This window comes from Rhinolophus hipposideros, assembly GCF_964194185.1.
Source record: "Rhinolophus hipposideros genome assembly, chromosome: 20".
NCBI classification, from domain to species: Eukaryota; Metazoa; Chordata; class Mammalia; order Chiroptera; family Rhinolophidae; genus Rhinolophus; species Rhinolophus hipposideros.
The window spans coordinates 52,407,443-52,426,413 of NC_138066.1; the positions used below are offsets into that span (position 1 = coordinate 52,407,443).

Sequence of the window (18,971 nt, forward strand, 5' to 3'; positions counted from 1 at the left end):
TCTACACTGAGACAAAAGCTTCTGCTGCTTAAGCCTCCGGGCCTGGGGAAATCTGTCACAGCCCCAAGGGACAAGGGACAGAGCTTGGGGTGTGCTGTGGCAAAACACTTGTCTGCGATTGCCTGGGATGCGTTTCCCAAAAGCTGGGTTCTGGGGACCCAAGAAACAGCCACAGAGCAAGTTTCCGGGGACAGTGGGTGGGCTGGCATTTCTGACTGCACTGGGAAGACGATATTTTCTTAAATGACAAGCCAGGGGCTTTAAATTCTCAGTTCAAGGCAGTCAGATAGTCAGAACTTTAAAGAAAACCTTGTTTCTTGTAGCCGCGCTGTTGTGCCTGAAAACCATTTCCCAAGTTGTATCCTGCGGGCTGTAGAATTACACCGTGAATTGAATTCTCAGCCCCCCACACACAGAGCACTGAGTGCGAAAGCGTCAGAATGGAGAGAGTTCAGTGGACTGACCTTGACACCCCCCCTTCCCACTAAGCCTTGCCTGACAGCGGCCCCCTCAGGTGAGGACCACACCTGAGGCCTTCGCCTGCTCAGGGGAAACTGATACAGCCGCACCCCTGAGACCTCATTGTCTCCAGACCCACACCTGCAGGACTCAGTGACACCCCAAGAACAACAGTCTGCTGACCCCTGGAAGGACAGCACAGATGCACGTGGTGGCCAGCGGGGGACGGGACATGGACGGGGTGCCTGTCCCAGGACTCCGGTCCGGTGGTTCGCTTTCATTGGTGAGAAGCCCTGCAGTTTGCTCCCTTGTTGCTGGAAATTTGGATGTGACAATGGCCCCACTGAGCTGCCAGCTATTCCTCGGTGTAATACAATGAAAGACTCCACAGTTTAGGGGGATGCGGACGTGGCGTGAATTTATCAGGTGCAACCTGTCACTGAGTCCTGACAGGCCCAGAGAAACCCCTTGGTCTACAGACCAAGAATGACGGCACAGGTGCTGCCATCAAAATTGGGTCCCCTGATTTCTCCTGGGAACCGGGAGGGGCAAGGCCCGGAGATACGGTGGGGGTGGGGATTGCTGCACGGGGCAGCAGACTCGTAGCAGCAGTCGCCGTGGGTGGTGCCGGGAGGCGGGCAGTGGCCAGTTGGTCAGGTGCTCTCAGAACCTAAACAGATGGCAGTCTTGGCAAGCATACATTGATCCTTAACCAAAACATCCAGACCTGGCAAAGAGGGACCTGACTTGAGTACCTAAATGGAGAGTGCTGACCTGCAGAGAGAAGGGGTCCCCTGTGGAGGGTCCTAAGAAGTATCCAACACCTCCGCCTAACGAAGCACCCCAAACGTAAGGGCTTAAAACAAGCAGCACCATTTATCACACTGACAAACCTGCACAATTTAGGTGGGGTCCGTCGGGAAGGCTCCTCCCTGCTCCGTGACATGAGCTGGTAGCCCAGCAGATGGGGACCAAGATGGCGCACTCCCTGTCCACGCAGGCCTCTGCATGGGCTGCCTGGCTCCTCTGCCTTGCTGGCTGAGCTCCCAAGACACTAGCTGTGTCGCCTTTTGTGATCTGGTCCCAAGTCACCAAGTGTCACGACAGCCCTGAGTGCAGGCCCCCGCAGGGATTCACCTTCTGTGGCCACGATGATGGAGCCAGACCCTGCACGCTTGTCCTCTGCCAGCTGGCTCTGTGGTGGCTTCATCAGTAGTGTGCTGCGCCCTGGAAAGCTCTGTGCTGCTCTGTCATAGGCCAGGTATGACCACAGGGACAGGTGCCACTATTGAGATGGACCTGGATTTCAGGAGGGGTGACGGGACTGCAGAGCAGCAGGGCTGAGAGCCAAGGGTGCGCTGAGGGCCAGGTGGGCCCGCACGCTAACAGGCCACCAGCAGGCGCCAGTGCTGGGTGGCTCTGCCACTGCATGTCTGGCTCATTGGGGTGTCTGGGGGAATCCGGGGCGGCCACTGCGCAGAGAGCCTGCCCGGGAACACGCAGAACTGTAGGTCCGGTGGCCAAAGCCGGCTCGCGGCAGCATGATGGTCCTGGGCCCTGCACTCAGTGGCCATGACGGCAGGAGTGGGGCAGCGCGGGCGCCGGCAGCAAGGCTCTCCTGGCCCGTGGCTGGGGACAGCCAGCCGGTCACCAGCGCGGAACCCCCAGAGGGGTCCTCCTGGGGACAGCCAGGCACCGACAGCAGCTTGGCTAACAGGAGCCCTTCCGTCATGGCGCAGGGACTTGTCCTCCCCGCGGGGACATGGCTTGGGCTTCCCGCCCTACAGCGCCAGGCCAGCAGCTCCCCCTACACCGAGAGGCCCACATGGCGCCCCGCTCCCCGAGGAGGTCGTTTCACGGGGCGGACAGGCCCTGGCTGCCCGCGGGGGGCTGGCTCCTCCTGCCACGGTCGCCCCCAGGCGCCACCGGCCCATGGCAGAGTCCTGGCCCTGACCGTGACCCTGATCCTGACCGTGACCCTGGCCCTGACCCTGACAGTGACCCTGGCCCTGACCGTGACCCTGATCCTGACCGTGACCCTGGCCCTGACCCTGACAGTGACCCTGGCCCTGACCGTGACCCTGACCTGATCGTGACCCTGACCTGACCTGACCGTGACCCTGGCCCTGACCGTGACCCTGGCCCTGACCCTGACAGTGACCCTGGCCCTGACCGTGACCCTGATCCTGACCGTGACCCTGGCCCTGACCCTGACAGTGACCCTGGCCCTGACCGTGACCCTGATCCTGACCGTGACCCTGGCCCTGACCCTGACAGTGACCCTGGCCCTGATTGTGACCCTGACCTGACCTGACCGTGACCCTGGCCCTGACCGTGACCCTGGCCCTGATCGTGACCCTGGCCTGACCTGACCGTGACCCTGGCCCTGACTGTGACCCTGATCCTGACGCTGACAGTGACCCTGGCCCTGACCGTGACCCTGACCCTGACCGTGACCCTGGCCCTGACCATGACCCTGACAGTGACCGTGACCCTGACCTGACCGTGACCCTGACCCTGACCGTGACCCTGGCCCTGACCGTGACCCTGACCTGACCCGGCCCGCGCTGTCCCCACACGCGGTGCGCGGCGGGGGGCGGGTGCTGCGCAGGCGCGCACACGTTGTCCCCAGCGTCGCCGAACGCAGCGTTTCGTGCTCAGCAGCCGCACGCCTGACATTCTGAGGGCGCAGAAAGGCCTGTCCACCCGTGAACCTGCGAGGACCCCACCCGCGTGGCCCGGACTCGGGGAAGGCCCCGCAGGCCCCACGTCTCCGCGCGGCTCCCGGGCGGCGGACTCCGCCCCGCGCCCCGCCCGCGGCTCCTCCCTGCGCGCGCGTCGCGTCCTGCGCCCCGTGGCCCCGCGCGGCCGCCGTAGGGGGCGGGTCCCGGCTCCCGCGGGCGCGCGCACGTCGGGGTCGCAGGTCGGCCGCCGGCGGGCGGGGCGCGGGCCGAGGCCATGGGCAACCTGTTCGGCCGCAAGAAGCAGAGCCGCGTCACGGAGCAGGACAGAGCCGTGCTGGTGAGCGGCGGCGCCGCGGGCGTGGGCGCGGGCGTGGGCGCGGCCCGGTCCCTGCCGCTCGGGCGGGGGGCGCAGGGGTCGCTGCTCGGGTCGCGTCCGGACGTGGTGACACTTCCGTCTGCGGCCCGGCCCGCGGGTCTGGTCGCGTCTCGGGAAACGAGCTCAGGTTCGGGAGCGGGTGGGAGGCGTCCACTGTGTGAGCTCGCGCTGCGTCCGCCCGCGAGTCCGCGCGCGCGGGGCTTCCCTAAACTCTGGCCCCACGGGAGCAAGTCCTGGGCCCGGGCTGCCCCGCGCACCCGCGCCACCCGCTCTGTAGTCGGGGGACGAGGCCCGAGTCTGCACCCACGCGTGTCGCTGACTCCGGTGGGCGGCCGTGGGGTGCGCTGGCCGAGCAGCGAGGCCTCTCTCTGCTCCCAGAACTGGGGACTTAAAGAAAACGAGACTAATCCACGAACGACCGTGGGGTGTGCTTAGCATGCAAGACGGCTCAGCGTCCGCTTCGGTCCTCGCTGTCATCCTCGCTGTCATCCTCGCTGTCATCCGCGGTGTCCCGTTGGGTCCCTAAGGCGCCCTGCTAGCGAGCGGGCGCTGGGGAGCTGTCTGCCGGCTCCCCCACGTCCCCCTACGCTCCCCCACGCCCCCTACGCTCCCCCACGCCCCCCACGCCCCCCCACGCCCCCTACGCTCCCCCACGTCCCCCACGCCCCCACGCTCCCCAGGCTCCCCCCACGCTCCCCCACGCTCCCCCACGCCCCCCCACGCTCCCCAGGCTCCCCCCACGCTCCCCCACGCCCCCCACGCCCCCCACGCTGCCCCACGCTCCCCCACGCCCCCCACGCTCCCCCACGCCCCCCACGCTCCCCCCACGCTCCCCCACGCCCCCCACGCTCCCCCACGCCCCCCCACGCTCCCCAGGCTCCCCCCACGCTCCCCCACGCCCCCCCACGCTCCCCACGCTCCCCCCACGCTCCCCCACGCCCCCCCACGCTCCCCAGGCTCCCCCCACGCTCCCCCACGCCCCCCACGCTCCCCCACGCCCCCCACGCCCCCCCACGCCCCCCACGCTCCCCACGCTCCCCCCACGCTCCCCCACGCCCCCCCACGCTCCCCAGGCTCCCCCCACGCTCCCCCACGCCCCCCACGCTCCCCCACGCCCCCCACGCTCCCCCACTCCCCCCACGCTGCCCCACGCCCCCCCCACGCCCCCCACGCCCCCCACGCCCCCCACGCCCCCCACGCTCCCCCCACGCTCCCCCACGCCCCCCCACGCTCCCCCACGGCCGTCTCCGTCTCCGGGGCCAGCCCCCGCCCTGGCACGTGTTCCGTGACTCCGATGCTCCTACTTGCGGATTCAAGCGCCTTTCCCGCGGGCGCTCGGATGTAAAACTTCGTTTCTGTGGACAGACTCATAGGATGTGTTAAGTGAAGTGGTAACTTGAGAATCATCCATTTTTGTGAGGAAAACACAGTGTCATGTAGGAGCTAGCCCAAAACGTGAGCAGAGTTTACCTTTACTCTTCCTTCTGTTTTCTAAATTATTTGCAACAAAACTTATTTTTGTGCTAAGAAGTGAATTCAAATGACAGATGGTTTTTCACCCTGGCTTTTGAAACCGTAAGTCACAAAGGTTCTTAACTGAAACTCCCCAGATGAAGCAGCAGCCACAGGAATGTGTCGCTGGAGAAAGTCCATGGCGTTGGGCTTCTTAGTGGGAAGAGAGATGCTGAGCACGCGAGGCAGTGGTCTGTCCAGCTGGTCGGTCCAGCTGTCCTGCGGGACAGTGAGAACCGACAACCTGCTGCCCGGCGCCCTTTACCTCTGGCAGAGCAGGAAGCCCCCAAGGCGGTCCTCTCCTCTCCCCAAGGACCCATCTTTGGGTTCCCCAAGACCTTTCTCCTTGGTCGGAGTCTGGGTCAGAACCACGGGGTTTGCATACAATAGAGTAAATTACTGCCTGATGTTTTCCCAGGATGAAAAGCTGAGCTGAGAAACTTCCAGGCCCAGCAGCACTGTCCTGTGACCCTCTGCAAGACCTTTTGTTTTACAGAGGGGCAGCCTGGCCATACCTGCCTCCCTTTGGCTACACAGCCAGCATGGAGAATGGCCTGGGAACGGGGTGGGCGCCCAGGGGCCCGGGAGGAAAAGCAGCCAGAGCTGGGAAGACCCTGCATGTAGGCTGGCAGAGGGGGTCTTTGGGCTGCAGGGTAGGGATAGTGGGCACCTTTCATCGTAGCAAGGAGGCGACCTGCAGCCCTCACCGAGCCGGACCACCGGCCTTGTGGGCAGACCTGTGAATCAGACCCCTGCAGACAGCTCAGGGCGTCTACACCAGTGGGTCATTTCTCACCGTGTGGAGTCAAAAAGGCGCATCCCCCTGACTGATGAACTCAGGGTGACCCACCCTAAAAACACAGGCCTGTGAGTGACAACAAGAGTGACAGAGCTGGACGCCTGCGGGTGCTCTTCACAGCAATGGCATCAGAAGGAAACAAATGGCCTAAAAGAGGGAAGGATCGATTCAAGTGTGTAAATGACTGTGCATTCTTTCTGGGACAGTCCGCAGGGTCCCAAGGTGCTCAGAGGGGTCACGCCACACGTCACCTGAAAGCACTGTCTGTCGTCCACTCAGACGTGGTGCTAAGTGACGAGAGCAGGGACGCTAAACACAATACCCACAGAGGAACAAAGCCGGAGGAAGGCCCTGAACCCTTGCAACCAGGGAAGGAACGTGGTGCTCGGGACCGACCCTTGGAGGCACTGGCAGCGCCCCCTGACCTGACCTCAGAGCACCCACCCTCCTCACAGACGGCACTCGGTGCCGTGTGGTGATGGCTTTGAGAGCAGGCGCTGTGGACACGGGGCTGACTGGCTGCGGTGTGGAGCAGCACCCCTGGGCTCCACCCCCCAGGCACCATGGCACCCCCAGTTGTGACAGCCAGGAGTGTCTGGACACTGCCCCAGTCCCCTGGGAGGCAAGCTGACCCCCCAAGAGCGGTTTCACAGCATTCTTCCAGTGGCTGCGGTTAGGGCAGCCAGGGCTGTGAGGGTCCCGTTGGTGCCTGCAGCGTGGCGGGCAAGGGTCAGGAGCGGTGTCAGCTCCATGTTAACAAGACGTGCTCTTGTGCTTGGCAGCAACTGAAGCAGCAGCGGGATAAGCTGAAGCAGTACCAGAAGAGGATCACGCAGCAGCTGGAGCGGGAGCGGGAGATCGCCCGGCAGCTCCTGCGGGATGGCAGGAAGGAGTGAGTGTGCTTGGGCTGGGGTGGGCCCAGGAGGCAGTCTGGGCTGGCACGGCTGCCAGTCACTGTTGGTTCTCTCTGCAGACGGGCCAAGCTGCTGCTCAAGAAGAAGCGATACCGGGAGCAGCTCCTGGACAAGACGGAAAACCAGATCACCAGCCTGGAGACAATGGTAGGCTGAGCGGCCGAGACCATCTTGGACCTCTGAGCCCGAGGCTAAGGAGCGGCTCTGGCCTGGGTGTGGAGGAGAATCTGATGGGAACCTGACATCCTAAGGGGTGGGGCCTGCTGGCTCTTGCAGGATTGTGGTTGGCGGGCTGGGCCATTTCCAGGAGGTGCGGGGTGGCGCCGGGGTCTGCCCCCGTGGCTGAAGGTGTCGGCAGGGGGCTCCTGGGCTGCCCCTGCCTCTGGCACCTGGCAGGCCCCAGCAGTTTGCTCTGTTCTTTGGCTAACCAGAGCTGCTTCTAAGCGATTGGTGGGCCTCGGAGTTCCCTGCCGGCTGGGGGTGGGGCGGGTAGGACAGTCTGACCGCCCCCAGGGGAAACGCTTCAGCAGTGTCGGAGTCATCCTGCATCCCGTCATGGGTCTAGAAGGGACGGAGACGGCCCCGATCACACAGGGCTGGTTGGTTTCCTTCAGGTCCAGAGTATTGAGTTCACCCAGATCGAGATGAAGGTGATTGAAGGGCTGCAGTTTGGAAATGAGTGTCTGAATAAAATGCACCAGGTAGGTCCTTGGGGGCTGGGGCAGGGGTGAGGGCAGTGGAACAAGGGGGACTTGCCCCACTCAGTGCCCTAGAGGTCGCACCTGCACGCTGGCCACCGTCTAGGTGGTGTTTGTGCCGGCTGGGAGGTGGGAAAGCCAGGCACTGCTGGCAAAGGGTCACAGTCTAGCAGGACAGACAGACTTGGGTACTGACCTGAGAACAGGTGATGGGCACAAACTGTAAACTGAGTCCACAGATGGTAAAGTGGCCAGAGGGAGAGTCTAGTTAGGTGAGCTAATCGGGAGGGCTTCCTGAAGGAGGTGAGCACAACCTCGTCTCAGAGGCAGCAGCAGGTGCCACTGGCCCCCTCTCTCCTGATGAATGGCTGGGACTGGGCAGAGAGCCCAGACTATGCTGCTTTTCAGAGTGGTGAGTATACCTGCCAGTCAACAAAGGTGTTGCTTTGAACTTGCCACCCGAAAAAAATTAAGTCACCTACTCAGAGAAACATTTTTTATACTTTTTAATTATTTTTACCTGAAAACGTCAGAGTTGATTTGGGTACCACGTTTGGCGAGAAGGGCCAGCAGGAGTCTGAGTCCAATTGGGGCTTCTGAAAAGACTGGTCTGGCAGCTCTGTAGCCTCTGTGGACGGGCCCAGCCTGGGACAGAGGTGACCAGAGGTGGGTCATGTCCTCTTGGCTTCATTTAAACAGGAACGGGGGGTGAGGCCTTGTGCCCTGACCATCCAGGTGGCCTTACTGCAGGGGTTATGGTCATTGTTTCAACAACAAGACTCAAAAACTTCTCATCGGTTTTCTTTAGGTGATGTCCATAGAGGAAGTGGAGCGGATACTGGACGAGACCCAGGAGGCCGTGGAGTACCAGCGGGTAGGTGTTGCCCTGTTTCTGGGGCCCACCTTCCCCCAGCCAGCAATTACAATTGCAAATTTGGTGAACATCCGATGGTCACCCGTGAAGGTCACACCTTCCCAAGTCACGTCGTGGCCACCTCTTCTCAAGTGAGGGGACCTTGAGCCCAGGGCTGTCTCTTTCCTCCACAAAGGGCTACCCTGCCCTCAGCCCAGCCTGGCTGCATGCTTCATGTTGGCTACTGCTCTTGCAGCAAATAGATGAGCTGTTGGCAGGAAGCTTCACTCAAGAGGATGAAGACGCCATCCTGGAGGAGCTGGATGCAATCACTCAGGTACTAGGACCTCTCGGGACTGGGCACCGTCACTCAGTGGTAGACCTGGCCCCGTGCCCCTGCCTGTCGTGGCGCTGGGCCTCAGGCGAGCACCTGTCAGGTTTCTCCTGACTATACAGTCTGTTTTTGCAGCTGGTTCTTTCTGAAACGAGCATTTGTGCAAACCGAGGCCCATTCTCCATATTCCCCGAGGCTGGCAGCAGGGAGAACTGACCTGGCAAGAATGGTTTCGGGTTGTCCACCCAATACTGTCAGGCAGTTAGAGTGACCAGTAACCGGGCGTGCCTGGACAGTGGAATGCCTACTCTCCCCGCCCCTCGGCCCCTTCCTTCCCCGTGGGCAGCAATGCGGGTTTTGTTTCCCCACTGTGGCTGGTCACTCTGTCACACACAGGCCCTAGAGCCTCTAACAGGTCGGCAGCCATGTCCAGACCCTGAGGTCTGGGCTTGCTCCCTAATGGGGAGAGCCTCCATCTCTGGGCCACTGGCGTGCCCCATCCGCAGGCCCCAGCCTGCCATCCCATTCCTTGTCCCCCACCCCACAGGCTGACCAGCAGGTCAGGGTCTTAGCACCGCTGCTCAGCACCCTGGGGGCCCACGAGTGCCCGCCTGCTGATTGACTTCCTACCCTGGGCCTGAGAGGCGATTGGGACAGCCAGCGCCACCACAGGTGACCCCAAGGCACTGCTGTGGCTCGAGGCCTGTGGGGACGCCAGGCCTGGGCGCCCGCAGTCCTGCACGGCCCAGACACTGAACAGGGAGCTCTGAAGAGCCACCCTTTACTTGCCCAGCAAAGCCGGGAGCCGAGGAGGATGCCATCCGGGGCTCTTGAGCACGAGGGTTCTTGTGCATTTAAGTCCAGCTGAGGGCACCTGAGTAAACAGGATCCATTCCACTCCCAGAAAACAAAGGCGGCCCGCATGGCTTGTATCTCACGGCCTTTTCCCTGTTTCTTGCAGGAACAAATCGAGCTCCCAGAGGTTCCTTCAGAGCCCCTTCCTGAAAAGAAACCAGGTACCTCCTTGTTCCGTCCTTTGGAGAACAGTGAGTTTTAGAACAATGCAAAATGCTCTGGCCACAGCGTCCTGCCCACTCCCTGGGCCACTGGGTGAACTGCTGGCCCCAGGTCAGGCGGAGCACAGGGACTCGCCCTGCTGTTTGGGTAACCTGGTAGGAACTGAACCCTGTTGGGAGCTGCATGTCCTAAAGTTAGGAGCTGGGAAACGGCCCGTGTAGCTGCGTAGACTCTCCCGGTCCCGCCCAGGATTAGTCTAAAAGTGCCAGCCCTGGAATGATGGTTCCTGTGGCATCACTTAAGAGGCCTTCAGAAAAGCTCCACCGGGCCCTGACTCGTCTGTGATGATGCCGCGTTTCTTCCCGTTGCTGCACTGCTCCTTGGAACCCCGGTCACCCTCTTTGGGCGTGGGGAGGGCTGGCCCCGCCTGCTGTCCCTTCCTGAGCTCCTGCACTGCGTCCCTGCTCCATTTGTTGGCCCGCCTGGCATCTGTTTGTAACTTGCCAATTCCAGGAGCTGTCCCAGCTCTTCCCAGAACGCGAAGCCCTGGGACCTGGCTCTTTGCTGCCTCTTGTCCTTCTCCGGAAGCTTCCGCCTCTGGCGTCTTCCTTGCATGACAGACATCTCTTTGTTTCCTCCACAGAGAAAGCCCCTGTCCAGGCCAGGCCCAGGCAGGCCGACCTGGTGGCAGCTTCCTAACTCGGCCTCCTCGCGTGGGACTGGTGGGGACTCCCCAAGGACTGGGGCCCACAGAGGGTTTGGGGTGTGGCCGGCCGTGACCGGGCTCCCAGGAGGCAGGCGCGGGGCCAGGCACCCGCAGTGCTGATGGAGCCGAGCGGCGCACACGGGCCGCTGCCCATACGACTCCATGGACCTTTTCCGGCACTGCTGCCTTGCTCTTTCTGGATTAAATGGTGACATTCAAACCCTGTGGCCCAGTGCAGCTCCTGAGGCTGTGGCCCCCCGCGGCCATAGCAGGCCCGACACTCCTGGTGCTGGTCACACGTCCTGCCCCGGGCCCCGCGACGCTCCGCAGGCCGCCATCTTCTGTTGGAAGGCGCGTCACTCTTAACGCCCATCCTTCCTCACACCCATCCTGCCACTCCCGGTCGTTGGCGGGGCTCCAGCTAAGAGGCCACACCTGGGCCTGGCTTCTTTACACGCCCAGGTGCCGTGTGGAGTCGTGTGGGAAGCCCCTTTATGCTCTGGTCGGCGTTTGGGGGGGTGGCCCAGGAGGGCCGAGTCCCTGTTGGATTGACGATTCCAGGAGCCCTGGCTGCCCCTTTTCAGGGTCCTACTGAGAAGGGACGTTACAGGACAGCCAGCCGGCCTGCTGGAGTTCCCGCAGGTGCTGACGGGACCTCTTTGTCCTTGGGACTCGCTGAGGCTGAGGCTTGGGAGCCTGCGGAGACCCAGCTGTCACAGCCGAGCAGAGGCTGTGGGCATGGAAATGACTTCCCTCGCTCACGGTTTGTTCTGGAATGAACCTGGCTGGGGTTTCACTCCAAGAACAAAAAGACCCTCCGGCCCCCCAAACAGGGAAGCCCACATTAAAGTTGATTCCCGCACACCTGCTGCCTCGTGGACTGGGGTCTGGGAGCGCCAGGGTGTTTAGAGGGGCCCCCTCCCCCCGTGTCCCCTGACCCTCCCAGGGCACTCCCTTGAGGGCACCTGTCTGGGCAGCAGGACTGCAGGCAGCAGGGGCTAGGGACTCAGGAGCAGGTGGGGGTTCTCGTTCTGCCCAGCAGTGGGTCCCCCACGCCGAGCACACCTGGGCTTTGGTGGGCCCTCTGGACAGCTGCCACAGTGAGGTTCAGGCCGGTGCTCTGGCCCTGCCTCCCTTAGAAGTGACACTGGTAGCCTCTCCTTCTTGAGGTTTTGTGTGGCTCCTGTGGCTGGTGGCTGGGCCTCAGAGCCCTCATGGTGAGGGAGGGTGGGCAGTTTGGTACCTCAGGGGGGCTGGTCTGGAGTCCTGACATCCAGGTAGGAAGCCAGATGCCCTCAGGGGCGAGCAGGCAATGGCGAGGAGAGAGAAGGGGCGTCCTACCCAAGGGGGTCCTCCGTGTGGATGCGCCAGGTCTGGGGTTCTTGGACAGGAGCTGGAAATGGTTTTCAGGGATGACCTTGCTTTGTGTGGAGGGACCCTCTGCAGGTGCAGTGCACGCCTCAGCCAGGAGGGGGCTGTCTGCCAGCTGGTCTGGATGCTGCAGGAAACCGGCATTGCCACTGCCAGCCCCTCCCACTTGTTTTTGGTGAAGCGCCACCATCTGTCCCCAGGACCTGAGGTAGCCCAGCGGTTTTCATCTTTCCTGCCCTGTGACCTCGTCCATCTGCAGCCCGGGTTCCAGGCCAGGAGGGTGTGGATGGGACAGATAGCCATCCGGGAGCGGGGGGCAGTGCACACCAAGACTGTAGCCGCTCCAGAGCCCCAGCAGCTGGATGGACCCCTGTCCTTTCCTCTCCAAGACCCCCGGACTTGGGGCTGTCCTCGGAGGCCTATCCTTCCAGGAGCACAGGTGGTCTCAGCTCGGGCTGTACAGTGGGGTGGGGGCACAGACCACCCTCCGGGTGAGTGCCTGCTGGTCCCTGGGAAACACCTGCTCCTTCCTGCCCTGATCTGGACCTGGGGTGGCGGTGGGGGGAGCCTCGGCCTCTCGCTGTCCCAGTCACATCTCACATACCAGTCAGTCACCTTTTCCTTCTTACAAGTTCATCCTGGGGCCTAGGGAGGCTCTGCCCTGCCCCCCAGCATGACCCTGAGCTGACCTCCGGGCTCCGGCATGTGTGTGTGTGGTGTGGTGTGTGGTATGTGTGTGGCGGGTGGTCAGTCCTTGCCAGGATGAGACTCATGCATACTGGGCCCTGGTCTGAAACAACAGCCCTCTGCGCCTAACCAACTGCTGGGGGCACAGGACTCGTGCCGATCACAAGTCAGAAGTCAGTGCAAGACCTGTTTGCAGAGCTGGTGTCCTGCAGGAGATGGGGGCCTGGTGGGGAATTGGGAGGAGGAAAGGGCCTGTGAGCCGTGCCTATGCCTGTGGGAGGGCCGAGCCCAGAGAAGACTGACTTCCTGGGGAGCCAGTGAGGCTGGGGCGGTGGGGAAAGGACCAGGCGCCAGGACGGGTTCACTGGGTGCACGTGGGGTACAGGCGGCGTGGGAAGGAGAGGGGGATGAGTTGGGGAGGGTGCACCCAGGACAGGATGAAAGGACCATGATCTTGTCCCCGGGGAGTCCTACAATTGTGGGGGGGGCGGGGAAGGCATGTCCTCTCCCACCTGTTCCTGAGGGAGACACGGACCAGTCCTGGGAAGGTGTCACAGGGGCGTGAGCACTGACGTCCTCCTGCCTGGCTTGGGGGTGAAACTGACGAGCAGACGTTCCGAAACACACAATAAGCAGAGGGCAGCTGGACGCTGTGCTGGGGCCGGGACAGGCACGCTGCTTGGTCAGCGCTCTGGGTGTCCTGAGAGCAATGGCTTCACTTCTGTAAGAGCCACTGAGACAATTCACGTACCATAACCTGCACCAATTTAAAGTATATGTTGTCACAGTATGTCACAGGTGTGCCACTGTCACCATAGTCAATCCTAGGACAATGCCATCGTCCCACAGGAAACCCATACCCTTTATCTGCCCCCTCCCGTAGTCCCTGCAACCGCTAGTCCACTTCCTGTCTCTGGATTTGCCTGTTGTGGACATTTCGTAGAAAGGGCATCACACAATGATCTTTTGGGTCTGGCCTCCAGTGCGATGGCTCTGAGGTCCCCCATGCGGTGGCGTGTTTCAGTACCCAGTCCTTTGTGTGGCTGAGTTACACCCTGCTGTGTGCGCGCGTCACGTTTCATTGACCCGTCATCACCGAGCTCCACGTTGTGGTGATTGTGAGTAGTGCCTCTGCTGAGTGCGGGTTCCCGTGTCGACACGTGTTCTCATTCTCTTGGGTATAAACCGGCGTGGGCTCACTGGGTCATGTGGCCGTTTGAGGAACTGCCAGACCCTTCCACAGGGGCTGCCCCGCGGTCCCTACCCCCAGCAAGCCCTGGCCGGCACTGGCTGTGGTCTGACTTTGATGACAGCCATCCTGATAGGAGTGAGGTGGCATCTTACCGTGGCCTTGATTTGCATTTCCCTGTGACTAATGACGTGAACATCTTTGCGTGTGCTTGTCAGCCATTTTGTGTCTTTCAAGAAATGTCTATTCAGATCCTTTGCTCATTTTGAAATAGGGTTAGTTGTCATTTTATTGTTGAGTTGTAAGAGCTCTTTATCTATTCTGGATACCAGACTCTAATCAGATAAAAGTTGCGGAAATGCTCTCCCATGCTATGGGTTGTCATTTCACCTCTTGTGATCGTGTCTTTTGAAGAACCAATGTTTTTCATTTCGAAGAAGTCCAGTCTACTTTTTATTTTGTTGCTTGTGTTTTTAGTGTCATATCTAAGAAACTATCAGGTAATCCAAGGCCATAAAGATGTATTTCTATGTTTTCCTTTAAGAGTTTTGTAACTTTACTTATGTTTAGGTCTTGGATCCCTTTCAAGGTAAATTTTCTGCCTAGTGTGACCTTAGGCTCCACCTGTATCCTTTTGCATGTGGATGTTCAGTTGTCCTGGCACCTTTGTCGAAAAGACAGTTATTTTCCCTCATTGAATCCCTGGCACCTTTGTTGAACATCAATTGACCATAAATGTGAGAGTTTATTTCCAGCTCCCGACTCTACCCCGTTTATAAGGCGTCTGTCCTCGTATCTTTATTGTGGCTTTGTAGTACGTTTTAAAATCGGGAGGTGTGAATCCTCTTTGTTGTTGTTTAAGACTGTTTTGGCTATTCTGTGTTCCTTGAATTTCTATGAATTTTAGGATCAGCTTGTTAATTTCTGGAAAGAAGCCGGATGAGATTTGGATGGGGGTTGTGCAGGATCTGTGGGTCTCTGGGGAGCACTGCCATCATGGCAATATTATGTCTTGTGGTCAACAAACACGAGTATCTTTTCACGTATTTATTCAGGTCTTCTTTAATTCCCTTCTGCAAAGTTCTGTCGTTTTCAGTGTATATGTTTTGTACTTCTTTTCTTAAATGTATTACTATTTTATTCTTTTGGATGCTATTATAAATGCGTTTTTTTCTTAATTTCAATTTCTCATTATTTGTTGCAAGTGTATAGAAATACAGTTGAGTTTTGCATGTGAATCCTCTCTCCTGCAGCCATGCTGATCGGTGTGTTATAGTTTTGGGTGGAACACTAAGGATTTTCTATATGCAGGGTCATGTCATGTGCAGAAAGAGAGAACTGCGTCTTCCTTTCCAGCCTGGGTGCCTTTCATTTCTGGCCTAAGTGTCCCAGCCAGGACCCCCAGCACCGTGGTGAGCATGGGATTGCCTTCACTTTCATTGTTTGCATTCCACTCCCATCCCCAAAATATTACAGACAGGAAAAACAGAGTCCATACAAGGAGCATGTCGTGCAAAACTCCCCCCCCTTTTTCCCTCCGCCCTTCCTCCCTCCTCTCTCGTCTCCTTGTCATTTGGGGCAGAGCGGGGTCCAGCGCACTGTCCATCTCCCTCGTATTCTGTGGATTCAATATGAGACGACGGTAGGTGGATTTGCTGTCAGGTGAAAACTTGTTCCCAAGCAGTACTGACTGGTGGCTTTGCGTCAGCCAGAGGAGACAGCTCTCTTGTGACATGATTCGAGGAGGAAAAAGGAGGCCATGGGGCAGCCGGGTGGCTCAGTTGGTTAGAGCACAAGTTCTCAACACCAAGGTTGCCGGTTCAATTCCCGCATGGGACGGTGGGCTGCGCCCCCCGCAACTAAAGATTGAAACGGCGACTGGACTTGGAGCTGAGCTGTGCCCTCCACAACTAGATTGAAGGACAACGACTTGGAGCTGATGGGCCCTGGAGAAACACACGGTTTCCCAATTAAAAAAGAAAAAATTAACCAAAAATAAAAGGCAACAGAGTGAATAAACCGTGGAAATCACAGCCGCCGACAAAGCCAACCAGGCGCTGTGCTAACAAAGTGCTGTCAAGTCCAAGGGCCAAGTGTGCAGGTTCAAAGACAACGATGGATTTAAAAAGGTCTGGGCCTTTGCCTGCAGGGAGCAGGCAGACTGTGGGAAGCAGCTGCTGAGCCCTCAGTGTGGCCTTTGGTCCATTCATACACTATTAAAACAATTAGTAATGTCTTTCTCACTGGACCGACGCAGCAGGCCCGCAGCTGGCTTACAGCCGAGCGTTGTGGGCCCTGAGTCACCGTGGAAGTTGGGATGAGGCTCAGATCTGCCGCCTACTCAGTCAGGAAGTGCCAGGAGGGCCAGACCCATCTGACCGACCGTGGGCTGCGGTGGCCCGGCTTGCTGAGTGCTGGCCGGCTCCTGTGACAGCCGTCCCCACGCTGTGAGGGGAACGATGGTCTGCATTTCAGAAGTGTTCACTGGCCCAACAGGCCCACTGCGGCTCCCTGAGGGACCACATGTGGGTCACTGACTGCCGGTGGTGTCTGCCAGGCGAGTTGGTGTGTGTAAGGGTGGCACGCTCTGAAGAGCAGTCCTGTTTGTGTGCGGCCCTGTCTGTCCACCTCGTGTTCTTGCTCACTCCATCCATTTCTTAGGAAGCATGTTTTCATAAGTAACAACACATCCAGCCCGGTTTCCCCACATCAGTTCCCAGTCGGTAGCATGGAGCCTCAGTTTAGCTGGAGATTTAAGGAAGTCGTGAGGACACATCTACCCTACAAAGGGAAGTGGCACTTCTTTGTTTCAGGGGCTGTGTCTGGGGGAAATCCCTGCTCTCCCACAGACAGGCTGCTGGGGACTGCTCACCGGCCCCACATGGCACAGCGCACGAGCCTGTGCCCCATGCAGCAGCTCGTGGGGACGAGGCGGTGTGCTGTGGGCTGTGCCCACGCGTCGCCGTGGCTGCCCTTGGTGCTGGTGTCCAGAAGAGGAAAGGGGCAAACATACTGATTTCGGGCGTGTGTGGCCGCAGGGGAGGGTCCCGATGTTGCAAGCTCTGGATCGCAAGTAACATGAATTTTCAAGCAAAGTAGAAACATTTACACATCCATTGTTTGGGATGAAGTGCATTATCTCCAGATTATTTCTCTTGTGTTTTAAAGTCGTACGTAGAGGGTCCAGCTTCCTTATGGTTGAAGAGGGTACAGCCCACTTCAGCCCATCTCTGTCACCAGTGCAACTAAACACTTAAGTGACAACAAGGTAGCTGCAGGACTCCGTGAAGTGAACCAGAGCAGATGGGCTGTGGAGGCAGGCGGGTCAGACGCCAGGTCCCCTCGGGCCCTGCCCCGGGCGGGCTCCTTTGCAGCCACACAGCAGCACAGCCACACAGCAGCACAGACAGCTAAAACTGGCACAACTCTGTCTTCCTGGCAAGAGGAAGTCTGGCAGGGGGAGTGAGGTCCAGGAGTGCAGGGGCCCCGAGAGGAGAGAATGGAGAAAGGGGCTGAGTCTTGGGCTCACGTCCGAGTCACACACACAGGACAGACCCAAAGCAGCATAAAAGGCCCTGCAAATAGCTATGACTGGAGCCACCGGCCATAGAAGGGCTGAAGCGACCAGCGTGATGGCTGCTAAGACAGAAGAACAGTGTTCTCCAGAGGATTGCAACAGCCAGACTCCACAGCGAACAGTCTAAGCTTCCAATTTACAATCACAAATTCCTCAACTTACAATGACTCGTGAAAATATGACCATTTGCCAAGGGAAAGCTAAGCAACAGATACCAACTCCAAGACGATCCAGGTGGGGAATTAGCAGACAAAAACTTGAAAGCAATTATTGTAGCCATGCCACAGGAGGGAAGGTTAAACACATGTGGAACAAATGGGAAGAGAGAACTTCTCGGCCGAGGAGCAGAAGCTATAAAAGAACAAACTGGGAATTTCATTATGTTGAAGAGGATAATAGCAGGAATCTAAAAAATGACTAAATAGCCTGGATAGCAGAAAGGACATGACTGGAGGGAGACCCAGTGACTGTGAAGACAGGGCGAAGGACGCTCTCTCTTCTGGAGACAGAGAAAGAGAAAACGGGGCTTTAAAAAGACACAGAGCCTCGGGGACCTGTGGGGAACCTTGTGTTGTTAAGTTCCCAGAAGGAGAGAGGAAAGCGATTAGAGCAGGAAGACTCATTTGAAGAAATAATGACTGAAAATTTCCCAAAGTTGGTAAAGGATGTCAATTTAAGATTCAAGAAGTTCAGCCATCCCCAAACAAGAGAAAACCGTGCCGAAAAACATCATAATTAAACTGCCAAAAATCAAAGGCAAAGGAAAAAATGAAAGCAGCCAGATGACAATGAAACATACATACAGAAGAACAACAATGTGAATGAAACCAGAGGCCAGAGACAGTGTTTATTTTGAGAAATGAATCGATTCTTAGGCTTTTTCATTTTGGAAGCCTGGGGGTGGGGGGCTCAGGCTCCCTTTGATAAGGAGCCTGGGGAGACTGAGGGGAGAAAAGGCCTCTGGGAGTGTCCTGAGTCTAAAACGTCTGCCCGAATCCAACGTGCACCTGCCCACAGGTGTGATCCTGGCCCTTTGCAGCGCAGGGCCAGGGACAGACTCAGGACAGGGTCAGGCGCCAACGGTCACACTTTGGGCGTCAGAGCCCTTTCCTAGGCTGGGAGTTCCCCAGTACGGGGTTTGGCCAGAGGAGACGGAGAGCTGGGGGGTGGGGGCAATGGCAGAGGCAGCGGTGACAGCAGGAACCCCAGGGGCAGGGTCGCAATCCCAGCTATGGCCCACTGTGTGATGGCCAGGTGCCCCCCCCCCGCTGTGAGGAAGAGGCTCTGTCCCTCTACCCCCAGCCCCCATGGGGAAGAGCCCTGCCCCTGCCCAAGCCTTGTGGCCTTGGGAATGCCCTTCCGAGCTCTGGGCCTCAGTGTGATGTCCCGCCCCACCTGTCCTGTGTGCTGGTGGCTGGTGACACGCCTCAGGCAGGCTGCTGAGCCCAGCTCCCTGGCTGCTGCCCGCCATCGGGCAGTGCATCTTGCTGCCGGGGCCGCGGACGGGCTGGGTTCCCACCCAGAGCGTCTGCAGGCAGCAGGCCAGGACTTCCACTCAGCCCCCTTGCCCGAGGGCATCTGCCCTGTGTGTCCATGGAGAGCAGCAGGCAGGAGAGGGGCTGCGGGGCCTTCCTGCAGGCATCTCAGCATCCGGTCAGCTCTGGGCCCCCCAGCTCACACACGCCACCCTTTGTGTTAGAGGCATGCCGGGATTGCTCAATGCGTAGATATAGTGTGGTCCTTGCTGCTTCTGGAACTCTGCCTGGGCTGGAGAGGCAGCTGGACTGGGTCAGGG

The 18,971-nt window shown here is 59.2% G+C and overlaps 1 protein-coding gene across 1 annotated transcript; it reads left to right on the plus strand.

Moving 5' to 3' along the window:
• The first annotated feature begins 3,357 nt into the window (after positions 1-3,357).
• Positions 3,358-11,216, plus strand: CHMP6 (charged multivesicular body protein 6). The gene is made up of 8 exons (XM_081027229.1): positions 3,358-3,480; positions 6,613-6,722; positions 6,804-6,891; positions 7,359-7,445; positions 8,251-8,316; positions 8,552-8,632; positions 9,591-9,645; positions 10,290-11,216. The coding sequence occupies exons 1-8, from the start codon at positions 3,418-3,420 to the stop codon at positions 10,343-10,345; spliced, it is 606 nt and encodes a 201-aa protein (XP_080883355.1). The 5' UTR covers positions 3,358-3,417; the 3' UTR covers positions 10,346-11,216.
• Positions 11,217-18,971: the final 7,755 nt, after the last annotated feature.